Genomic DNA, 23,936 nt, shown 5'->3' with positions numbered 1-23,936 from the left:
GCAATTTCTCAGAAAATTAGGAAACAACCTACCTCAAGACCCAACAATACCACTTTTGGTTATATACCAAAGGATGCTCAATTATACCACAAGGACACGTGCTGAACTATGTTCAGAGTAGCATTGTTTGTCATAGCCAGAACTTGAAAACAACCTAAATTCCCCTTGACTGAAGAATGGATAAGGAAGATGTGGTACATTTACACAATGGAGAACTATACAGCAGAAAAAAAATAATGACATCTTGAGATTTGCAGGCAAATGAATAGATTTTGAAAATATTATATTGAGTGAAGCAAACTAGATCCAGAAAGACAAATATCATATGTACTCAGTTATCAGTGGCTTTTAGAAATAAAGCAAAGAAAACCAGCCTATAATTCACAATTCCAGAGAACCTAGACAACAATGAGGACCCTAAGAGAAACATACACGGATCTAATCTACATGGGAAGTAGGAAAAGACAAGATCTCCTGAATAAATTGGGAGCATGGGGATCATGGGAGAGGGTTATAGAGGGGGAGGAAGAGAGGGAAGTAGAAAAATATATAGCTCAATAGAATCAGTTTTAAAAAAAGGAAACATGAATTGACAATGATATCTAGAGGTGAACCTTTGAGGAAGTGATTAGAATTTGGGAATAATCACCAAAATAGAGCCCACATGTTTAAATGGCAGTGCCACCAAGTAGGCAGAGAATCAGATACAAACAAACACAAGCAAAATTCTCCAAACATTATCTTTTGCTACCTCATGATTTACTGTGCAAGAAGGCTGACTAAGCACCTCACCTTGGACCAGAACTGAAAGAAAAAAATAACTTCTTTTCTTTTTAATAAATAGAGTCTGTAGTATTGGGTTATTTGGAAAAGAAAAAAGACTAATTCACCTTGTGAAAAAGTCAATTAAGTGATTGTTTCCAAAATGTTTTCTTCATAAATCAATCACTTCACTGCTATAGTCACAGATGCTGGGATGTACTCCCATTATTCTCAAAAATTCTGCTTTCCAAAATCCTTACTTTGTTTAATTCTCCCATTGAATATGAGTAGAACTCTAAACATTATAGGATATCATGTCATAATTAAGTTACTAATTAGTTTACTTTTGTGTAAACCAATACAGTCATCTATTGATTAGATTAACTATAATCTGATGGATTTCATATGAGCAAAATGCTTCCTAATTGGCTCTTAGGTGGAAAAAACATGAGGAAAAGAATTCCAGAAACCCCAATCTGTAACTCAGTCCTACAACCAAAGCTACTGAGTACAGATGGAAATTAGACTTTGATTCTTATCCAAAGTCCCTAATCATAGAACCCTTCCAATCTAGGCTTGATTCACGAGCTACAAAATAGTGAGTGACTTCATGTTGTTTGAAGCTGTTAAATTGGTAAAAATTTGTTTTACAGAAATAAAAAAACATAAACTTACAGGGAAATTCAATTATATTTAATTACTTACATTAAATATTAACATTGTAAGGATAAATTACTAATATTACAGTTAAAGTTGAAATGATTTCTTCAAATTTTATGACATAAGTGTATGGTATCTTCAGCAATAGTGTCTTATCCTCAAGTAATGTCTGGCAACCAAGAGCAATGGCAATAGCTTACACCATTTGGAGCAATCTCACAGACACACCGTGAACAACTAGTACTAATACGGAAGCCTCCTCCCTGCTAACTAGTCTTCATAGTGTGGAAGGTGCTATGTAGACTGTTGAAAGAGAAAAGTTATCAATGATCCCACCCAGATGCAAATTCTGCACATTACAATAAAAACTTTGCTGGCAAGATATGTTGAATGTTGCAATGGTGCTTTGGAATAATCAATGATCTGATTGGACTTAAGGCCCTTCTCAACAGGAGGGAACCCATGTCTAGTGCTGTGACCTTAGCAAAGAACTCATAGCTGGAGAGGCCATTAACCCTAGAGGAAAACATCATTTTGCTAAAATGATACTGTAGCTCACTACATTCTAAATACTTATCTTTATACCCGTAAGTAGGTACCCCATACTCCAGATGATCCCTGTAAACCTACACAAACAAGGGTATCAAAACTGGATTCAGTGGGATAAATATAAGTAAGTTGGGAGGGGTATGGCAGAAGAGGGTCCAGTAAAATTTGAGGGTGTAGATATGATCAAAATAAATGCCTCTGTAAATTCTCAAAAAATAAATTTTAAAATTGTAAAATATTCAAATGGCATAATTGTTTATATGCGTAACTCAAATAACACCTATCCAATCTGTTTACATTTCACTGAGACTAAAAGTATACTTTCATTAGTCAATGTTCGCTTGTTTATCTTCAGAACTGAAGCTAGATAAAACAGTTCTGACATGTCAGTATGATTTAGTAAAAATATCGGTATAATAATAAAACCTTCAATCTGAAATTTTTAGAGAGTATTGACATGACTTGTTGACATGTCTGGAAAGAAAATAAACGTAACAGCACATCAGATATGGATTCAGCCATTCATATTTCTCACATCAATGCATTCTTGTTTGTAAGCTCTTGTCAGTTTCCTAAGGCTTTTCTAAGTATTCCATGATAAAATTTCTCCCATTAAACTCTTTTCAAACTTCTACAGATAACTTGCTCTTTTCATATGTAAAGAACGCATTCATATTAATGACCCAATCATTGAGAAATGTTCATCACATAAATAAAGATAGAAGTAGTGTTGACATCGGAAGTGAAGAAGCATAGCAATGACTCTGTTTCCGTTTCTTTTTGCCACATTATAAGGTAATCTGAAATAAGTTTACAAGCTCGGAGTAAATGTTCCCAACTTGGCATTTAACAACAAAACTTACTTTGTTAACCAGAACAACTCATCTCAACAGTGACTCTTCAGTTAGGAAAAAATAATTTCAATCTTGGCTGTATAGAAAAGAGTGGATCTTGATGCTATATGTCTTCTAGACCTGGCAGCATTGATTAACAAAGTTAACAGTGATTTTGCTTTGTCAAGTGCCATAAACTACCTTTAAACATGAATCCACTAGCCAATTCTACAGGATAAGGAATGTGTACCAAAAAAAAAATGGCTAAACTAGGCTGTTTTTGAAACTCAGGCAATCAGGTACTACAGGTGCCATTGCAACACCTCTTGCTACTTTGTTCTTATAACACCACTAAGACCACATCTCTTCCATGAAGCAGTGACATTATATAATCCCCACTCATAACAAAAGACTTGCTATTCTCAATACACCCAAATTTAAAATAAGGATCCATTTGAAGAAAGTTTTTGGTAAATACTATATGTATCTTTTCTTTTTGTCCTTTGAAATGCCAGGGAAATTAGATTGGAAAGTAGATGAAATATTTGCCTGTAATCAAACCTGAAGTCAATCATCTTTTTTGTTTTTATTAGATAGCTACAATATCTGTAATGACTATATAGGATTAATTCTTTCTTTTAAGAAGTTCATATTAGCATCTACTGTGTGATGATATCCTGGAACAGACAATATCTAACAATCATGAATCTTGTATCCCACTGATACTGGAAGATATTTTAAAAGATAATAAATTTGTAAATGAACCATCATAATTTTAAAATGATACTAAATGCTAAGGACAAAAGAAAAGAGATCAGGATAAGATTGCATTATAGAAATCCTGAGGGAGGTTTTATGACTAAATATGATATTCAGGGAAGACTTGAGTAAGATAAAATTTAGGCTAGTAAATTTAAAACTTAATTTCCTATTTATACATATGTAAAAAATGTATCTCTAAAAATCATATATTTTTCTTATTTCATTTCTTAAAATTAAATGTTGACAGATGCATGTTGCTACTAACAACTTCACTAATGCTTTGAGGATCCTTGTAGTCAGGCCTGTAAGATAGCTCGGTGGGTAAAGGTACTTGCCACCAAGCCTGATAAACTGAGCCTGAGTTCCAGGACCACATATTTGAAGGAGAAGACCAAATTCTGCAAGTTGTCCTCTGATCTCAAATGAGTCATGGCATGTCCCAAAATGTGTTAACAAACAACTAACAAAGTGTAAAAAAAAAAAATTTAAAACCCTTGTAGTTAATATAAGGTCGAATAAGCAAGTCGTGCTTCTAATTGTGGCTGTATTAACATAAAGTATGACGCTGAATCTGTTCTATTTACCAAAACTGCTCATGAATTTTCTTTATCAAACAAATGTGCATTGCTCACATATCATGTACACAGATTTTGATAGTACCCAAGAAACTAACTGATATATCCTACATTGTACATTCTTGTGAGTTCACAAAAACAGAGAGAACATTATATGGATATAATATTAACTGGATGTGCTATGAAGAAGCAAGAACAAGCAACAAGGGAAGAAAAATTTGAGATGAATTTGATCAGGTGAATAGGAAGCAAGGAAGCATTAAGAACATGTGGAGAGGCAGAGAGTATTACAGTGTATACCATCATAAATCATTATGTACAGTGTTCCATGAATAAATAAGATGAAATAACTTCAGAGATTAAGTACAGCACAATAAACAAAATTTGCAGGAGGGGGCAATTAGACCTGAAGGTCTGTATTTTTCCAGGTCAAGTATTGAATGCTGACTACTGTAACCAAGATACAGTCCTGATAAAGAGTGAGGTCATCTTTATCAGGAAGAGTTGTTGAGAGGTAAAAGACAATACTTCTGTGTCATACTATTGTTCAGGAGACACAGGAAAGAAGACCAACCCAACCTAGTGCATGTAGTAGAAGCTGTGGGCCTGCTTTTCGTCCCGCCCGGCTCCCACATGGCTAGCTTTACACCAGAAATAACAACACACAAATTGTATTCACTTAAACACTGCTTGGCCCACTAGCTCTAGCCTCTTACGGGCTAATTCTCATATTTTGCCTAACCCATTTTTAGTAATCTGTATAGCACCAGTCTTACCGGGAAAGATTCAGCATGTCTGACCTGGTGGCTTGCTTCATCGCGTCTGCCCGGGAGAGGGGAGCATGGCCTCTGTCTGAGGCGTCTTACCTCACTTCCTCTTCCTTCCAGCATTCTGTTCTGTTTACTCCACCCACCTATGTTCTAACCTATGAGGGCCAAGCAGTTTCTTTATTTCTTAACCAATGACCTTTCTCCATCAAGTGCATGGGGATATGAAGTGTCAGTACGATGTGTCTAAGGGAGTGTTCCCTCAATGACACAATTTATGAAGCTGGAGGCAAAGGAAAGAATCTTAGGAATATGAAAATGAGGTTTTCAACATTTAATAATTCTGTTTGTCCAGTCAATGCTACTAGTGACTATACAAAAAGTATTTAGGTGATTCTATGCTTACCGACACACTCTGAAGTCATGGTTGATTGTATTTTCAATAATTCAAAAATGTTTATTGAGGGTCATTATATGTTGGAGCAGTACACCACAGTCCAAGGGGATCACATTGCCTTCCTGAAGATTCTCACAGCAGTGACTCACTCAACATTGTTCAAGAGGTCAATACACAGAATCCAGTTTAAGTTCAAGATTATGAGTCTTTGACCATCATGCCATATTTTCTTAGAGTTATTCATAAGAATTTAAACTATTCAGTACCACAGTAAAAGATGATAAGGGAGCAGCATAGGATGTGGAGGATAAGCTTCTGTGAGATGACAGAACATAGAGGAGGAGTTCTTTTCTCCTTCTATATGGCATATGTATAACAGCATTTTGAACAATGTTGCTTATCTAATCAAGAAGTTTCCCTTCATCCATTTTGTTCCTGTTTTGAAACATTCATGGTTTTACTGCACATGGGGTGATAACTAAAGAGAATCTGTTTTCCCAGACTGGCAAACATATCAGAAACATATCTCTGCCTCAGCATCTCCCAATGAGTGTCTTCCAGAAAATGGATTCTGCCAAATAAAATTTCAAAATGTGATATATTTGGTTAAAAATATATCCTTCATGCAAGACCACAGATAGCAGTAAGTTGCATATGTGTATATAATCCATGTCCCTAAATTGGATTAAACTGGAAACATTTTCAAACTCTGTTAATTCAAGGAGTATGTTTTTTCACATCTCCTGAGACTACATGTCTATAATTTTCATTTTCCATAAAGACAAAAGTAGTGGTAATTTATTCTCCATGCATACTATCTGATTCTATTTGTAATATTAATAAGCATGTGTACATTGCATTTGATTATCACAAGAACATTGCCTATGGGTGGCCTTGCACCTGATAAATGGATGGAATTTTGAAATAGAGGATTTCTTTCAAAAGCAGTCTCGAAACATGATCATTTGTTTTCGTGACTCAGTTGACACTGGAGCCCTTCAGACTGCTGTAAGTCCATTATATGGGACTCAAACGTTACATAATTAATTTTGCATGAATGTGATTTTAGAAAGGGTATTGTTTTCTTAAACTCATGTATTGCATAATGGAGTTGAAATAATGAATATGTGCCAGGTAATGAACATTAGAAGAAAACACAAACTTATTAGCAGGCATTCTCTCTGTGCAGCTGGTGTAAAGGCACACAATCAACAGGATGCTCTACCCAGCATTTCCTTGGGGTGTGCTTCTGCTTGAGCGCTCCTATGTTTAGCAAGCATGAAAGGAAAACTGCTATTACTCTGGGCTGATGAAGGAAGTGTGATGTGATATGTCAAAAACATCATTCCACACAGAAACTTATAAGTTTTCAATTTTAAAATAGTAAGCTAGAAATAACTGGAAAATATAAAAGTTATTTTAAAACCCTGAAAAACATTCAAAATTAATATAAATATAATTCCAGAAATTAAAAAGAAGACCGCTGCATTTCTTTTACCCTATTCTGCTTTGCTTGTTTATCATTATTTATCTTCATCATAATTACTAATTTATTATTATATTAGATTCTATTAGTATTCTCACTAGAGAAATAATGGGTGTGATTTAGGTGGGTGGGGAAGTGAGGAGGAGCTGGAGGGAGCTATGCACCTTGAAACCATAATCAGAATATATTGTAGGAAAAGAATCTATTTTCAATTTTTAAAAAAGGATAACTTTATAACCATCATTGGCCTATTACTTCCATCAGCTACTAAGTTATTAATATTTAAGACAAAAATATTTTTGTCATTAGATTAGGTATATTTCTATAATGTGGCAAAAAATTTCAATAATGCCCACAAATGCTTGTCCATAATAAAGGTTACTAAATTGATTTCAAAGCACATATGTATGTGAGAATATACAGCCCATCCAATGAGGTAAGAGAATATACATTAAATCTTACAGTATGTATTTTCTGCTAGAGGGGTGCATGCTTGAATATGATACCATGAGCTTCACAAATTTTGATACTTAATTTTGTTTATAACTTTCATAAAGCAAGGATTTTTAATGAAGATAAAATAAATGTAGAAAAATTTTAGTACTGAATGTATAAAATATTTAGTATAGAATTAACTACTTTCCTTCAGGCACCAACACTTTACATATTTTCCATGATCCTAATTTTTTACCATTAACACTGAAAGCTGAAGTGGTTGGTTAAGAGCCAAACCCAAGAATAAGAGTGTTTATGAAACCTACTCTCGGCTCAACGACTGATGCCAATCAAAGACGGCGTACTTTTCATTTTCATCCGTCTTAGGACGACAGTTCAGTCTTTCGCTTCATTTGAGTAGGGTTTGCAATATTAGATAGAAGTTCATAATAATGTCCTATATACTTTGCAGTATACATAAGCACTGCAAGACCCTGGCTTCTCATTACCCTGGCAATTTGTCAGGGTTATGTTCACAATAGGCAGCCATAAAGCCAGCTCTATGGTAAAGAGAGAACTTTAGCTTGCTACTTGCCTTGAAAGTATGACTTTCACAAGCAGGGTATTCCTCAAATTGACCAAAGCCCACTATGTTCACGCTAACATTCCAGCTGCACACCGCACCACTCTCCATAGGGTGGGCAGGGCGGAGGACCAAATACAATTCTCCTGCGCTGTTGTACCACGGTGTCAGCATTCACACTCTGACCCGGGAACAAGGTATTTACAGCTGCAAGACGTACAAGGTCAAATTCCAGCCTAGGAAATACCCTACTATAGGACCCTTTAGCCAAGATTCATTTGCTACTTAATATATTTAAATACCAAAAGTGGTTTTATAAAAAATAGAAGGTACTGGAACTGTGAAACGCTCTTCAAACGGGAACTTGATCAGAAAATATTGTATGAATAAAACTACTTCAGATAAGAAAAGAGCTAAAGGATTTAGAAAAGAGAATTGATTTAATGGAAGTCTATTATATGATTAAAGTGCCTCCATGAATCAAGAATGAAAACAATGAGTTGTTTAGCAAATAATCTGGAGTCAAGTGTTTGTGTATTTGAATAAATGATATTAAATTTTTCATCTACCATGTGCCAAAATTTATAAAAAAATCTAACATAAAAACTACAGATATTTATAAAGAAATACTAAAGAGCACTTTTATAAACAAACGGAAGCAGACAGTTTTATAAAAATATGTTGTTTGACAAATATTTTAAAAATGTAATTATATAATGAGAAAAGAATAAATAATATTAATAACAAATGTTACAGAAGTAAAGCATCATCTTAAGATATATTAACAAAGAATCAGACTATGTAAAAGACACATAAAATTTTCCAAAACTAACATTAACATAAACAGTTTAAAAAATATTAGTAGATGATAAACTCATGATATTGATATAACTTACAGGCAAAAATAGTAATATATATTAAGATAAATCCTAGATCACTGCCTACTTTATTAAAGAAAAAATATTACTTTTATTATTCAATTAATAAAGTAAAGTTTTTAATGTAAGATGGATAACCATCAAGAAAATAAAACACTGAAAATATAATATCTTCAATATGCAGTAGTACTAGCATTCTATATTTCTAACATAATCTGTCTTTTAATAATGACCTCAAAGTTGAAATATTTCACCCAAATGCACTTGAAGTTCACAAACAGACTCATAATCTTTGAAAGATAAACTTAGAACAGAAAAGACAACAGAGAACATAAGGTCAAAATGTTTGATATGGCCACAGCATGTAGTGTGGTTACTGCTATTAATTATTAGCAAGACCTAAGAACCCTGATCTTCAGATCAATTTCGACATTCATTTTGTGTCTGTTGACAATGAGAGCACTGAAATCTCTCCATTCAAAGGAGAATGCAGTAGCCACCAGCTATCTTGTATAATATAGTGATTCCTGGGAAAGGTAAATAGATAGACTTACAAGAAATATAAGGTATCAGTGCACTTCTCATGTAGAGAGACAAGTACATCCTACATGGAGGCAGATACAGTATATGTTTGCACAACTGCAGTTGGGCAATCAAAGACAATGTTGAGTAATATTTGCTGAAAAATTAATGAGTCATTTTATATTGTTCATACTACCCTTTGAGTTGACTAGTTTTATATCAGTCTGTCATAGGATAGAGTTTGGAAGAGAAAACTTCAGTTGGTAAAAATGCACCCACTAGATTGAACTTTGGGTAAGTTTTTGGTGCAGGTACTTGATTGATGATTGGTGTGTGAGGGCCCAAATCACTGTGGCTGGTTCCATCCCTGGACTAGTGGTGCTGGGTTTTATAAGAAAGCAGGATGAGCAAGCCATGGAAGCAAGTTATTAAGCAGCGCTCCTCTATCCCTCTGCACCCACTCCTGTCTCCAGGTTCTGGCTACAGTCTCTGCTTCCTGGTTCCTGCCTTGAGTTCCCTGTCCTGACTTCCCTCAATGATAGACTGCCACCTGGAAGTGTGAGATGAAAAAAACTCTCCAAGTTATTTTTGGTCACAGTGTTTTATCACAGCAGCAGAAACCACAGCTAAGACATGCTTTAAAATTAAAGTTAAAATACAACCTAACTTGAGCCAGCCACTTGGTGTTCATAAGTACAGAGACTATTGCATCTGATGGTCTATCTCTAGCAAAACAGAAACACACATTCAAAACTGGCTAGAATATTACTCAGATACTGTGGAGAATAAGGTTAAGATTGCACAGTCTCAGAAATGCTGAACTAGAAGCATGACAGAAGACACTCTGAAACAATGATGGGAGAAAACATCTAACTCGTGTGTGTGTGTGTGTGTGTGTGTGTGTGTGTAGTACACACATTATATATAGTATATAAAATGACTATTTTTATATTTTATATACATTATATATAATACATATGATGACTAGTAGGACATAAGACTTCTACTGTATTTACTAACACATATAAATTTCTTGCAATTTTAACAAATATACTTTGTACTCTCACAATCAGATGGTATAAAAGAAGAGCCATCATTTTATTATCTTGTCATATATCAGTGCTCATTTATTACCTGGAAAGATAAATCTTATATTGCATAGTTTTATATCAAATTGATATAAACTGGTCATTAGGAAGGAGAGAGCCTCAATTGAGAAAATGCCTCCATAAGACAGACCTTTAGGCAAAGCTGTAGAGCATTGTCTTAATTAGTGATTAATTGTGGAGGTCCCAGCCTATGGCAGGTGATGCTATCCCTGGGCTAATGGTCCTGGGTTTTACAAGAAAGCAGACTGAGCAAAACAGAGGGAGAAAGTCAGTGTGCATCACCACCCCAAGGCCTCCGCATCAGCTCCTGCATCCAGGATCCTGCCTTGTTTGAGTTCCTGTCATTGTTTCCTTCAGTGGTGAACAGCAATATGAAAGTGGAAGCCAAATACAAACTGTCCTTCACAACGTGCTTTCATCATGGTGTTTGATGGTAGCGACAGAAACTTGACTAAGACACACAGTGATGCTGAGGTCTATGCTTCTGATTCCCCAAAACTACCTCATCCTTACAAACAAGCCATGCAACACAGACACATTGTTCCATGGAAAACAATGCTTTTTTTCTTATATCCCCATATTTACAAAGTTGTAGGAGTTAAAATTCCAGAAATTACCAAATGAAGTATGAGCAAGAGAGTGTAGAGCAAGTGGTATTTGTTCTCTAGTTCCATTGGCTTATTTAAACAAATACAGTAAAGACAGTATGGACTTGGCTCCTAAAGTAAATCTTTGTTGTTTAAGAACTCTATGTCTCTCATTCTCAGTTGAATTCCTAAAATGGGGCTTAAATTATCACATAAAGTCATGGAAGAAAAGAGTGTAGCCCAATGTTTTTTTTGCATTAAAATACTTGCTTTATGAAAGTAATGAGATGAGGGAACAGTTGATATCAGGTTCATTTCAAACACTGTCTACACAAAATTTTCTTTTTTTTTTTTTTTAAGTTTTTCGAGACAGGGTTTCTCTGTGGTTTTGGAGCCTGTCCTGGAACTAGCTCTTGTAGACCAGGCTGGTCTTGAACTCACAAAGATCCGCCTGCCTCTGCCTCCCAAGTGCAGGGATTAAAGGCGTGCGCCACCACCGCCCAGCTACACAAAATTTTCAATGAACCACAGTCACACTTATCCTACATCTGAAGTTTAAAACGAAAGTATAAAAAAATACTAATCAAGACAAACATTTTTGTAACATTTTCAGACTTCCAGATGAATAGCTACTGTTTTAAACAATAATCAAAGTTCAGAGAGTCTACGTGAAAAAGAAATCCCTGTGAACTATAGTTCTGCATTCTCTTTTATAATAATTCATTATTTTATTTGTGTGTAATTGAAATGATGAAAAAAAGCTGTTTAAATAAGTTGTCAAATAATAAGTTATTCTGGATTAAGCAAAAAGAAATTTCGTGAATGAGTGGAGGAGATGAGTGAAAGAGGTTAGTGGAGGAGGTGTGTGGAGGTGAGTGGAGGTGAGTGGAGGAGGTGAGTGGAGGAAGTAAGTGGAGGAGGTGCGTGGAGGAGGTGAGTGGAGGAGGTGAATGGAGGAGGTGAATGGAGGTGAATGGAGGAGGTGAGTGGAGGAGGTTAGTGGAGAAGGTGAGTGGAGGTGAGTGGAGAGGTGAGTGGAGGAGGTGAGTAGAGGAGGTGAGTGGAGAAGGTGAGTGGAGGTGAGTGGAGGTGAGTGGAGGAGGTGAGTGGAGGTGAGTGGAGAGGTGAGTGGAGGAGGTGAATGGAGGAGGTGAATGGAGGAGGTGAGTGGAGAGGTGAGTGGAGGAGGTGAGTAGAGGAGGTGAGTGGAGGTGAATGGAGGAGGTGAGTGGAGGAGGTGAATGGAGGTGAGTGGAGGAGGTGAGTGGAGGTGAGTGGAGGTGAGTGGAGGAGGTGCGTGGAGGAGGTGAGTGGAGGAGGTGAGTGGAGGTGAGTGGAGAGGTGAGTGGAGGAGGTGAGTAGAGGAGGTGAGTGGAGGTGAGTGGAGGTGAGTGGAGGAGGTGAGTGGAGGAGGTGAATGGAGGAGGTGAGTGGAGGAGGTAAATGGAGGTGAGTGGAGGAGGTGAGTGGAGGTGAGTGGAGGTGAGTGGAGAATAGTGGAGGAGGTGAGTGGAGGAGGTGAGCTGAGGAGATGTGAGTGGTGGATGAGTGGAGCAGGTGAGATGGAGATGCTACCTGCTTTCATATCTACCAAGAGAATTTGATACACTGTTATCTTTGTTCTTTATTTAATACAAGCAAATTTTTCTTATGAAACATTCAAAATATAAATCTTATGTACAAAATTCTGCTTATTTAGAATAAAATAATAACCTAAATCTCTAATAAAAGTATAATATATATGGTGAAATATAAACCCACAGAATTAATTCATATTTCTTCATTTAGACAATACTAAAGGTGTTAAATGACTTATATGGTCACTGAGATATGTAGCTACCCTATAGAATCCATCCAAAATGAGGACTGTAAGGAAAAATTAATTTCTTAAAAATTGAGCAAAACTCCTCAATTTTAAATCTGTATTTGACTATTGAAAATAAATATCATTCAAGAAAGAAAACAAATTTATCTTGAAATTGAATAACTTTATCATCTATAACCACATTATAAATGTTGTTATAAAAGTTGCACTAGGGATCTCTGTCAGAAAGGTCAGAAATGCCAACCCAGACTACAGAGTTCCACCATGTGCTTCCTCTGGAACTGATTATTAGTAGAGTCCTTTATTCATAATTGATCTGGGATCATCTAGCTTTTAATTTTTGTGCATACTTGCACCAATAGACATACTTTAAAACAGTTTTTAGTGCTGCATATGCTTTTTACAGTATTAAGTAATGTTGATGAATGTGGATGAAAGATATTATGCATTGCTAAACTAATGTGTTTCATCTTTTCTAGACCAGCTGTAAGCGATGCAGAATGCAGAAGCCACCTCAGCTAAAGAGAAAGAACTGAGAGGATCACCATCTACCACTGGGTCTTAATAGCTCAAAAGTCTCATTTGTTGCCTAGTGACAAATATATGCTAGCTATTTCTACACCATTTAGGCCATGCAAAATCAGCTTGCTAAGAAAGCAAAATCATGACTCTGGGACTTCATACAGCATGAAGAAATACATTTCATGTTGTCTTATTTTCATGATAAAAGTTACTTCAGAAAAGAGAGGCAAAAAAAAAAACCCAACAAAAACAAATACCCACAAAAAGGATAGTTTGGCATCTTTTGCATTTGAACTAAATGAGAATTACTAAAATTTAGAAGGGAAAGACATTGCCAGCCTAGACTGTTTTGCTCAGTGTCTTTCCAGATTGGTTCATTGCAGCTCTTTTTTGGAAGATATACTGCAAATTTTAAAACTTCATCCAAGATAAACCACATTTTGCTTGGACAAAAATTAAGACTAAAAGAACTGTGTTTTGCTACTAGAGGTTAACAGGTTATAGCACCATTTATGCAAACTGGATGTTACACAGTTAAACAGTAAAGCTCAGGCTAGACATTAGATGCACCCCAGGGTCCACCAGAAGGAAGACTTTAGTACTCCTCAGGACCAGTGAGGGATGATGCGCAAGAGGATCAGGAAGCAGCCTTAGGACAGCTGTATTCGGGAAGGGGTGGACAGGTGGGATACTTTTGGTTGCTCCCAATACAAATCGACAATGGCTGTCTTTTCACTGCCAGAGAAAGGAGAGGAAAAAAAGTATGACAGGAAGGCACTATGGAACAGCAAGGAAAGCATCTGTCTCCGTCATGGGGATAAGAGAAACAGAGACTTGGTGCATAGTTATATATGCTAGAAAATAAATAGAAAACTCTGACTCTATCCAAAGGAACATCATTTCTTTGTACTTAAGGAATAAGTGTGAATATTTTGAGAATATTCCTTCTGAACTAATAGTACAGTAACACCGAATCACAAGAAAAATATATCACAAATAGAGCTTAAAAACATAGAGATTAAATGAAGATTAGAAGTACATGCTTTCCTGCTGTGGGACAATGGCTTTATACCCCGTAAAGATCTGTCAGTTATATTGGTTTAATGAAATGCTGATTGCCAGTAGCTAGGCAGGAACTATAGGTGGGGCGACTGGAACAGGAGAATTCTGGGAAGAGAAAAGGCTCAGTCTACAGTCATCACCCAGACAAGGAGGACACAAGATTAGAATGCCTCACTGATAAAAGGTACCAAGCCACATGGCTAATACAGACAAGAATTATGGGTTAATGTAAGATATAAGAATTAGTTAATTAAAAACCTGAGCTCATATATAATTATATATATAATAACTATAATAATATAATTAATATAGGCCTCTGTGTGTTTCTTTGGGACTGAATGGCTGCGGGACCGGATGGGACAGAAATCTCTGTCAACACTTTCCCAATTAAAAAACAAACAAACAAAATGATTTAGTAGTAACAGTGGGCTCATGTTGTAAATTAAGCCTAAATAGTTAGAACTATTTGGACACATATAAATCTGCCTAATAGAATATATTTACATATGTGCTGGGTGTATATCTGTAAAGGCATACAGACACGCAGACACACTGTATCATCAACCTTTTCAGGGTGTATATATGTAAAGGCATATAGACACGCAGACACACTGTATTATGAACCTTTGCAGCTAGCTCATCTGGCATTCCTCTAAAGCTTTGGGAGCAATAATAACATGAATATTTGAACATAAAATAAAAGAACTAACTTTCATTCACTTCGTTAATATTGGACTAGCCAGTAGCTTATACCCACAGCAGAGGTAAGCCTTCTACCAACTGAATGAATCCTTTACCATAGTCATGGGCAAGAACACTGGTCATTTTTGCTGTATCAAAATCTCCTCTCCCCTGCAACACCATCTTCTAAACGCAAGGAAATGACTGCAGAGCACAATAATGTGAAGAATGATCGATATTTTATATCCTGCTGGGCCATATTTAAAATAGGATCTCACTTAAACTATCTAAAAGCTTTAGACAACTTATACCTTAAACTTATCCAAAATTAAAGTTCCACACAGGCTGGCTAATTCTGCAATCTATTCAAATGATTTCCTTTCCAAACTCTGACCTTCAAGGCATGATTAAACAACATCCAGAATATCAGAGATTGCCCAGGAAGAGTTCCCGACTCTGTACTCAAGGACTTCTCATGTCAATACTGCGAACTCTGACAGAATGTTAATAATCATGATAGGTCAAATGTGGTAAATGCACATCAGTACATAAACAAATAGTGTTGGTGTGTATATAAACAGATATACGCAACACTGTATGTGTGTTATAAGGCACAATCCTTCTCTTACTCTATATGCATGATTACGTTAAAAAAATATAGAAATTACAGCTTTGTTTTCAGTAGTGCTGTTTTGCTTTACAGCTATTTCAATAAACGCATTGTGTTGACACCATAAGGCTCCTCATTAAAGGGTACAATTTTTTAACAGCTTAGATAAATGCAGCTGTACTAGAAAAACAAAAATTATACTGCGGATGAATGTACACACACACACATACACACACACACAAATGCTCTTCTAAAACTATGAGGAAATTAAATTTTGCTTTGTGTTTTACATTTATACTGGAGTTAATTTGCAGGCAATAAGAACAGTTAACACTCACAAAGGGCTGAGGAAACAATATGTATCTTCCTTGAAAAATGAATGTTAATTAGCAAGGCTCATCACAGCTGAGAAAACAAACCTGCTGAATCCTGCAGCGAAGGTGCCTTCACATGGTGTTAGCAAAGTCATGGCAACCTCCTGTGCTTTCAAAGTGAGCAACTAAAACGTTCTATGCTTGTTTATTAAAGAATTGGAAAGTCTTTCTAGGTCCATCCATTTACCTGTGTTTGAAGAAAAGTTGGAGCGGGGGTACCTGAACCTGGGAGAGGCTGAGGGAGGAAATGGAAAAGGGAAAGTGAGGTAATTTTATTTTAATTAAAATTTATTTTTAAAAAATCAGAGCCCAAATAATAAGACCAACCCTAAGGATTCTCTGACATCCAAACCTCTTCAGCTCTGCCTGATTGCCTCACAAGATTAGACACAGTGGACTGAAAGTACCCTTCAGTAGATTTGATTTGCGTAAAAGTGATGGACACATCTATCATTCTGCATGAAACTCAAAACCAAATGGACCAAAGACCTCAACATCAATCCAGATCCACTGAACCTGATAGAATTGAAAGTGAGAAATTGCCTTGAATTTGGGACAGGAGACTACTTCCTAAATATAATACCAGTAGCACAGACACCAAGATCAACACTTAATAAATGAGACCTCATGAAATTGAAAAACTTCTGTAAGGCAAACGACACCATCATAGGACAAATCAGTACCCTCAGGATGGTAGAAGTTTTTCATCAACCGCACATCTGACAAAGGGCTGATTTTCAAAATAAAGACTCAAGAAACTAGATGTCAAAATACCAAACAATCCAATTAAAAATGGGGTACAGATCCAAATAGAAAATTCTCAAAAGAGGAATCTCAAATGGACAAGAAACACTTAAAAAAATACTCAACATCTTTAGTCATCAGGGAAATGTAAATCCGACTCTGAGATTCCATTTTACACTTGTCAGAATGGCTAAGATCAAAATCACAAGTGACAGCTAATGCCAGAGAGGCTGTGGAGCAAAGAGAACACTTCTCCATTGCTGGTAGGAGTGAAAACTTGTACAGCCATTTTGGAAATTAGTAAGACAGTTTCTCAGAAAAGTAGGAATCAATCTACCACAAGACCCAGCAATGCTATTCTTGGACATATACCCAAAGGATGCCCAATCCTCCCACAAGGTACTTGCTCAACTATGTTCATAGCAACTTTATTCATAATAGCCAGAACCTGGAAAAACATAGATGTCCCTCAATCAAGGAATGGATAAAGAAAATGCCAAGCTAGGGAGATGGCTCAGAGGTTAAGAGCACTGGCTGCTCTCCCATAAGTCCTGAGTTCAATTCTCAGCAACCACATGGTGACTCACAACCATCTATAATGAGATCTGGTGCCCTATTCTGGCATGCACACAATTAATGCAAGCAGAACAGTATAAATAATAAAAAGTAAATCTTTAAAAAAAAAGAAATGTGGTACATTTATACAAAGGAATATTACACAGCTGTTAAAATCAATGACATCATGAAATTTGCAGGCAAATGGGTACAACAGAAAAACCATCCTGAGTGTGGAAGGCAAGACTCAGCAGGACAAACATGTATGTACTCACTCCTAAGTGAATATTAGCTGTAAAATAAAGCATAACTATGTTACAATCCACAGACCCAGAGAGACCAATTATCAAGAAGGGTTGGGAGGGGGGGTGGAAGCCCGGATCTCACTGGGAAGGGGAAATAGAAGAGATTTCATGAATGGATCGAGGGCAGGTGGGGGAATAATCAGGGACCAGGTTGGAGAATGGATGGATGGGGAGAGTACGGAAACAGGGGGATTTCAGAGTCAGGTAAAAGCCTGCTGCAGGGGCATCTCCAGGAACCTACAAGATGACCCCAGTTTCTGTCTCTGTGTTTTTATTAATCGTGCTTCAGTTCACAGAGACTGGAGCCTGCATGGGACTGACCTAGGCCCTCTGAACATATGTGACAGGTGTGTAGCTTCATCTTCTTTCGGGACTCCTAACAGTGGAAGCAGAGACTGTCTTTTGTCTCTGTTTCTGGTTTGGAACCCTTTCCTCCTACCTAGACCAGCCTTAATGAAAGAGGGGGTGTCTAGTCTCACTGCAACTTGATTTACCATGGCTGGTTGGTATACATTGGAGGTCTGCCCTTTTCTGAAGAGTGACAGAAGAGGAGGAGTGGATAGTGTTGGGTAGGTTGGTGGGAAGGACCAGGAGGAAAGGACGAAGGGGAAATTGTAGCCAGGAAGTAAAATAATTAATTAAATAAATAAATGTAAAAAAAAATAATAAAAATGATATAAGGTGATGGACAGTTATTTTAATTTTTGAAATATTTATTAAGGCAATGCTTTGTTTATCTAACATAGGAATGATCATTTAACCCTTGAGTGACCTATAGCCAAAGATTCTAATATTGCCTTAGCATAATACCAGTTCTTATCCACTCATTCTTTTCCAGCTATATGATCAGGTAGAGAGTCACCAACTGCATTTTGGTTATTTACATTGTAGAGAGGATGTTCTTGACACAAACTCATTAGAGTGTCTTCTCTCTAGTCACAGAGGACATTGGCCTTCCACAGCTCCCAGAAATGTACTCTATTATCTCAGCAGACGGCACCACCAACAGATACAGAGAAAATTTAAACAACCACACGAGAACTACTAACTTTACTAGACAGTATCCTTAACTGACACCAAGGTTTTAACAGTGTTTGATTATACTGTATATGAATCTAATCAACTAAAGTTCTGTTTGAAAATGCATTAAAGGCCATAACATGACAGCACCCCAGAGGCTCAAGCAAGGATGGTGGGTTCCAAGCCAGCCTGGCCTGAACAGCAAGATCCCGAGATCAAAGGAAGGCAAGACGAATTTCAAACAAGAAATGGGTTGTAGAAAATGACAACTATGCATTACAATTTTTTTTCTGGACTTCCCATATGGAAATGGAAGAGCCTTGGCATGGGTTCTAACTCATAAAATACTGAGGTCATTATCATTTTAATTTTCTAACACATCCCATCTCTTACTTTTTGTGCAATAACCCATAAAAGCACAGAGATCAAAAACTCATAACAGTGTGGATGAATGCAATTTTAACCTTTTCCAAGCTACCAATATTTATTTCTTTTTTTCAGTAGAAACATACTTCATTGCTCAGAAATTTGGGTTCCCAACTATTCAGAACAAACTGACATATATTCTCATCCATATGTAATGTAAGTGTTGCTTACCTCCGTCAAATGGGGCGTTGGGTTAAATCCACAGAGACTGCACACTTGACTTTTGCACTCTGTACAAGTGTTGAAGTTGGGAGGATCCTGAGAGCCTATGTTGAGTTCAGTTTTGCAGAGCGGACAGGTTGGCTCCGATTTGGTGGTCTTGTCAGGCTCAGCCGGTGGGGGTTTGCTGACCTTACTGGGTGGGGGCTTCTTGTCTTTTTCTAGCCTCTTTGCTGCTGGAGCTTGCTCAGGTTTGGACTCTAAGCTCTCAGCGGCCGGAGCCTTTGTTTCCTTCTTCACAGGTGGCACCTTGGCAGGTGCTGGTGGGAGCTGACCTGTGGGTTTAGGAGCTGCAGGGGTCTGTGATGGAGTGGGGGCTTGCTTCGTTGGGGCTGCCGGCCCAGTCTGTGGATGAGGTCCAGGCTGGCCTGCTGTGGAAATTAAGTTTGATGCTTGGCTAAAGATGGATGCTCCAAACCCGAACAGCTTCCCTGTCACAGTTTCTTGAGGAGTTGTAGGTTGTGATTTGGGGGCGTCGGTGATACTACCCAGATTCAAACTGAACCGCCTTGGTTGCTCCTGAGGCTTTAGGGGCTGGTGAGATGGGGGTGTAGCTTGACTAGGGGTAGGTCGTGGGCCAGAGGGTGTCGGTGACCCTTTTGGCACTGGCTTGGCATCTGGTTTCGGACTCATCTTGGTTTGTGCTTTCTTAGGCTCTTCCTTTCTGGGAGTTGGATCAACGTGTTTTGGATCCTTGCTCTCAGAACTGGGCCCCGGATGTGAAATAATTTTTGAGTCTGACGCAGGCCTAGGCATGGCTTTAGAATCAGATGGGGTGGTTTTTTCTCCTGTTGGTGGGAAACTGTGGGAAGGTTTGGCAGAGTCCGTTTTCAAAGGAGGGGCTGTTTGCACTTGAGCCTGTGGCTGCACCTGAGAGCTCGGAACATCGGGCCTTGTTGTTGCCACTGCTGAAGATTGAACGTCAGCGCGCGGCTCTGCCGTCTTGGGCTGCTTTGGTTTAACATCTGCAACAGGTGCCTTGGCTTGTTCAGGTAGGGGTGCAGAAGGCTCCTTGGGAGGGGCTGGCTCAGGTAAGGCCTCTGCCACTGGAGGCTTTGGGGTTGTAGCTGGGGTAGGTCCGTGAAGGGTTGGCTGCTTCACCAGCGGCGGTGGCTTTTTCGACTCAGGGGCTTTGGGGCTGTCCTGTTTGGGTGGAGGTTCCTTCTTGGGGGAAGCAGGCTGTGATGGTACCGGTGGCTTGCTGGCCGCTGCTGCAGGAGGTACAGAGGCAGCCTTCGGTGGAGGTTCCTTCTTGGGGGAAGCCGGCTCTGATGGTACCAGTGGCTTGCTGGCCGCGGCTGCAGGAGGTACAGAGGCAGCCTTAGGGCTGGGCTTGGGTGAGGATGGGATTGGAGCCAGTTCACCTCCCAGAGCTCTTTGCATCTGACAGTTTAAACAGAGCCATTCTTTGATCTGCAAATAACATACAAGCATCGTCACTAAGATAACACTGCAAAAACACAAACGTTTTCATAGCATGCATGTTGCCATGTAACTCGTTATTCCAAAGATCAAATATAGTCGTTTTAATCAAACATGCAAAATTTCACTTTATGGAAGATAACGAACCGCAGAGACTAAAGCACGCTATGTTTTAGGGGAAGTAAATAGGAAAACAGCATGATTTTACTCTATTCTGCCTCCAGTGCGCATCCTGGCATTCTTCACCCACGATTTGCTCAGATAGGTTAGTTCCAGAAATAGAAAGTAATACGTAATAAAAACCATGAATTTTAACTTCTTAGAGTCCATTAATATATGATGACATGTATTTTTCTGCTCCTGGCTCATCACCGGGTTTTAGTTACACAAGCCCGAGGAGGCTCGTCAACTTATGAAACATTGCTGATTTGTTAAGGTAGAGCATCTTCACTTCTACTTCAAGTCAACATAGTCACACAGGGGGGCAATAAAGTTAACCAAGCTAAGCTGGAAAGAGTCTTTGATTATCATAAATAGCATGATTTAGCAAAGAAAATGTTGATTCCCTGTAAAGTTTATCAAGATGATTTAAGGTAAGTGTTTCAGATAGTAGATAATGTATATGAGTGTGTTTAAACTAGAGAAGGGGGAGGGAGAGCAAGAGAAATGTACATAGGTGAGAGAGATACATGTATGTATACACATGCACAATTACGCCCATATTTCATATGTCGTTGACTGGGAACACATGTGGAGTTTAATATAACAAATTATAAGACAATCAAAAGGGTGACTATTTAACATTTTGTATGATTCCAAAAATACTTACCACAGACTACTTTAAGTATTATCAGAAAAAATATAATTTTGATTTCTGTCATTATCTAATCCTGTCCATCCAGGGTAACCAGTACTAACAGTTTGGAAACAAAACTCTCTGTACATAATGCAGCATGATGAGGAAAAGGAGTATATCAATCATAGGTATTGGGGAAATGCCAGGCAGTACAAAAGAGTCACATGTTGGCTGGACAAGCAACATATTCTTTATTTGCAAGTAATTGTCTTTTGGAATAAAATTTAATTAATCTTTCCTAAGACTTATAAAAGTATTTTTTCTTCTTTGATTTATTTATTTTCGAGACAAGGTATTGCTGCATAATCTACCTACCTCAGTCTTCTGAGTACTGGGATTATAGGTGTGTTCAAATAAAATTGTTTCAATCCATAAACAGCAAACGTAAGACCGGACAACTCTAAAATGTCATATTTCCATTTTAAATATTACATTAAAAATTAAAAAAACACCCACGGTAAGTAGCTATGTATTCCTTAAGTTTTTAAAAATATTTCTCGGGTAGGCCAAACCCGCCTCAGACTGGCTCCACAGCTGAGAAGCCCCTTGAACCTCTGATTTGCTGTGGATTAGATGCAGGAGTGTGAACCCAAGGCCCACACATGCTAGGTCAGCTCTGTGCAAACAGCTACACCTGCAGCTATTCTGCATCGATAGCTTTCATGTGTTGGAAGCATTTCAAAGAGTAAACAACGTTTGTACAAACAATGCTTGAAATCATAGAGTAACCAAATAGTCGCTGCTCCTGTAAATACTTTGGTGAAATTACTCTGAGGTATAGAGGAACTTTCATGCCACTTCCACACCTTTTTGATGAAGAAGGAGCCCTGTATATAAGTAGATTCCCACTATCCAGATTGCTAATTGTAAATGTTCTACTATTTACTTTTTCTGGCGTACTTTTCCAAATCCTGACATAATTAGCCAAATAAAAGAAGAACATATAATTAGATCCCTAAATCTTTGTAAGTATAGTGTATCCAATTTCCCACTGTCTTACAAAATATCCAAGTACATGGTGTGTCTCTGAGTTAATAAGTGTAAATTACAAATTTCTAGGGCGAATTCTTATGATGACCACTCCGTTTCATAGATATAAAATTTTATCACTATTCATTCCTTCACTCAACTGTTTATTGAGGGCTCTGAATACTGCACAGGCCTCTGAAGGAAAGATCCAGAGTTCCACACCTACTGGCAGCTACAATACAGTGAAAGTTAGAAGATAAATGTTAAAGCATAATGCAACATTAAAATTTGTATCTGAAAATATTTTGTTGTTTCCTTCTTTCCTACTTGTTTCAGCCTCAGGTTGCTATCGGTAAAATATTTTTTGAGGAGACATTCTTGAACTTATGAGTAAAATTGTAAGTTATTTATGCCCATCATTGGTCCTTAAGTACATCTTTGGCCAACTTCAAAATTAATATAATACAACAACATATATAATGTCTGATATACATAAATTCAGGAAATGCCTTTTATATGGCCAAAACTAAGCGATCGGCTGTAGTTTATAAAAGTAAATACTTTTGTGTCTACTTAGACACAGAAAGTAGTTAGGGGAAGGAGAAAGGGTACATGTGTGGCCATCCATTCAGAGAATGCTCTTCTCTTAGCACACCTTTTCCTCAAGCACACTTGGCTATCCTCTCTTATCTATTTAATACACTGATTTTACTTTCTAAACAATGCATGAGACATTTCATCCTTCTATATTCTGCTTCACTTCTAGAATAAGAGTTTAAATCATTTGCCTAAACTACGATAATACAAACAGTCCTTTATCCTCTTAGGATGTTTTTAAAAAGAGTCTGCTTTTAACTTAATTCTACTAGCCATATCTGATGAGTATCTAAAGGAGTCTTATGTCAGTGCTTAACAGTGTTCGCACATGCATATAACACATACTCACATACTCACACACGCATGCACACACACATACATGCACACACACATATGCACACACAGGTAAATACTATCTTGTCCCTTAATACACTGAACAAATGGTAAAGCTCCAAATTATCCTCGGTATTAACATAATTATCCAAGAAAATTGTGAGCCAACTCTGACATTGATGCCAGTTAGATTTCCCACAAAGAACAGAGAGATTAATGAGCACAAGACAGAAATAATGCCACTGCCCTCTCTCTCCCAAATTTCACTGTCATATTTTTACTATAGTCACGTTACAATTATTGCCTACATATGTCTGCATTGGGTGTAAAAGATAATTCCCTGGTGTGGGAGGTTCTTCTGTCTGTGTGTTGCTTTTCTTTGTTAATGAATAAAGAAACTGCTTTGGCCTGTTGATAGGGCAGAACTTAGGCAGGCATGGAAGATGGAACTAAATGCTGGGAGGAAGAAGGCAGAGTCAGAGGGATGCCATGGAGCCGCCTGAGATAGATG

The 23,936-nt window shown here is 37.7% G+C and overlaps 1 protein-coding gene across 1 annotated transcript in view; it reads right to left on the bottom strand.

Annotated features, from left to right (window-relative positions):
- The window catches only part of LOC121434751 (protein piccolo-like), a 298,146-nt gene that overhangs the window by 251,587 nt on the left and 22,623 nt on the right, over nucleotides 1-23,936 (bottom strand). The window contains exon 3 of the mRNA XM_041633705.1: nucleotides 19,201-20,661. Coding sequence (XP_041489639.1) covers nucleotides 19,201-20,661 — 1,461 coding nt within the window. The remainder of the gene's footprint in view (nucleotides 1-19,200; nucleotides 20,662-23,936) is intronic.

The sequence above is a fragment of the Microtus oregoni genome, unplaced genomic scaffold (genome assembly GCF_018167655.1).
Source record: "Microtus oregoni isolate MIOR12 unplaced genomic scaffold, Mior012 000044F_ref0000062, whole genome shotgun sequence".
NCBI classification, from domain to species: Eukaryota; Metazoa; Chordata; class Mammalia; order Rodentia; family Cricetidae; genus Microtus; species Microtus oregoni.
The sequence above is the reverse complement of the archived record's forward strand: the minus strand, read 5'-3'. Positions and strand labels throughout refer to the sequence as shown.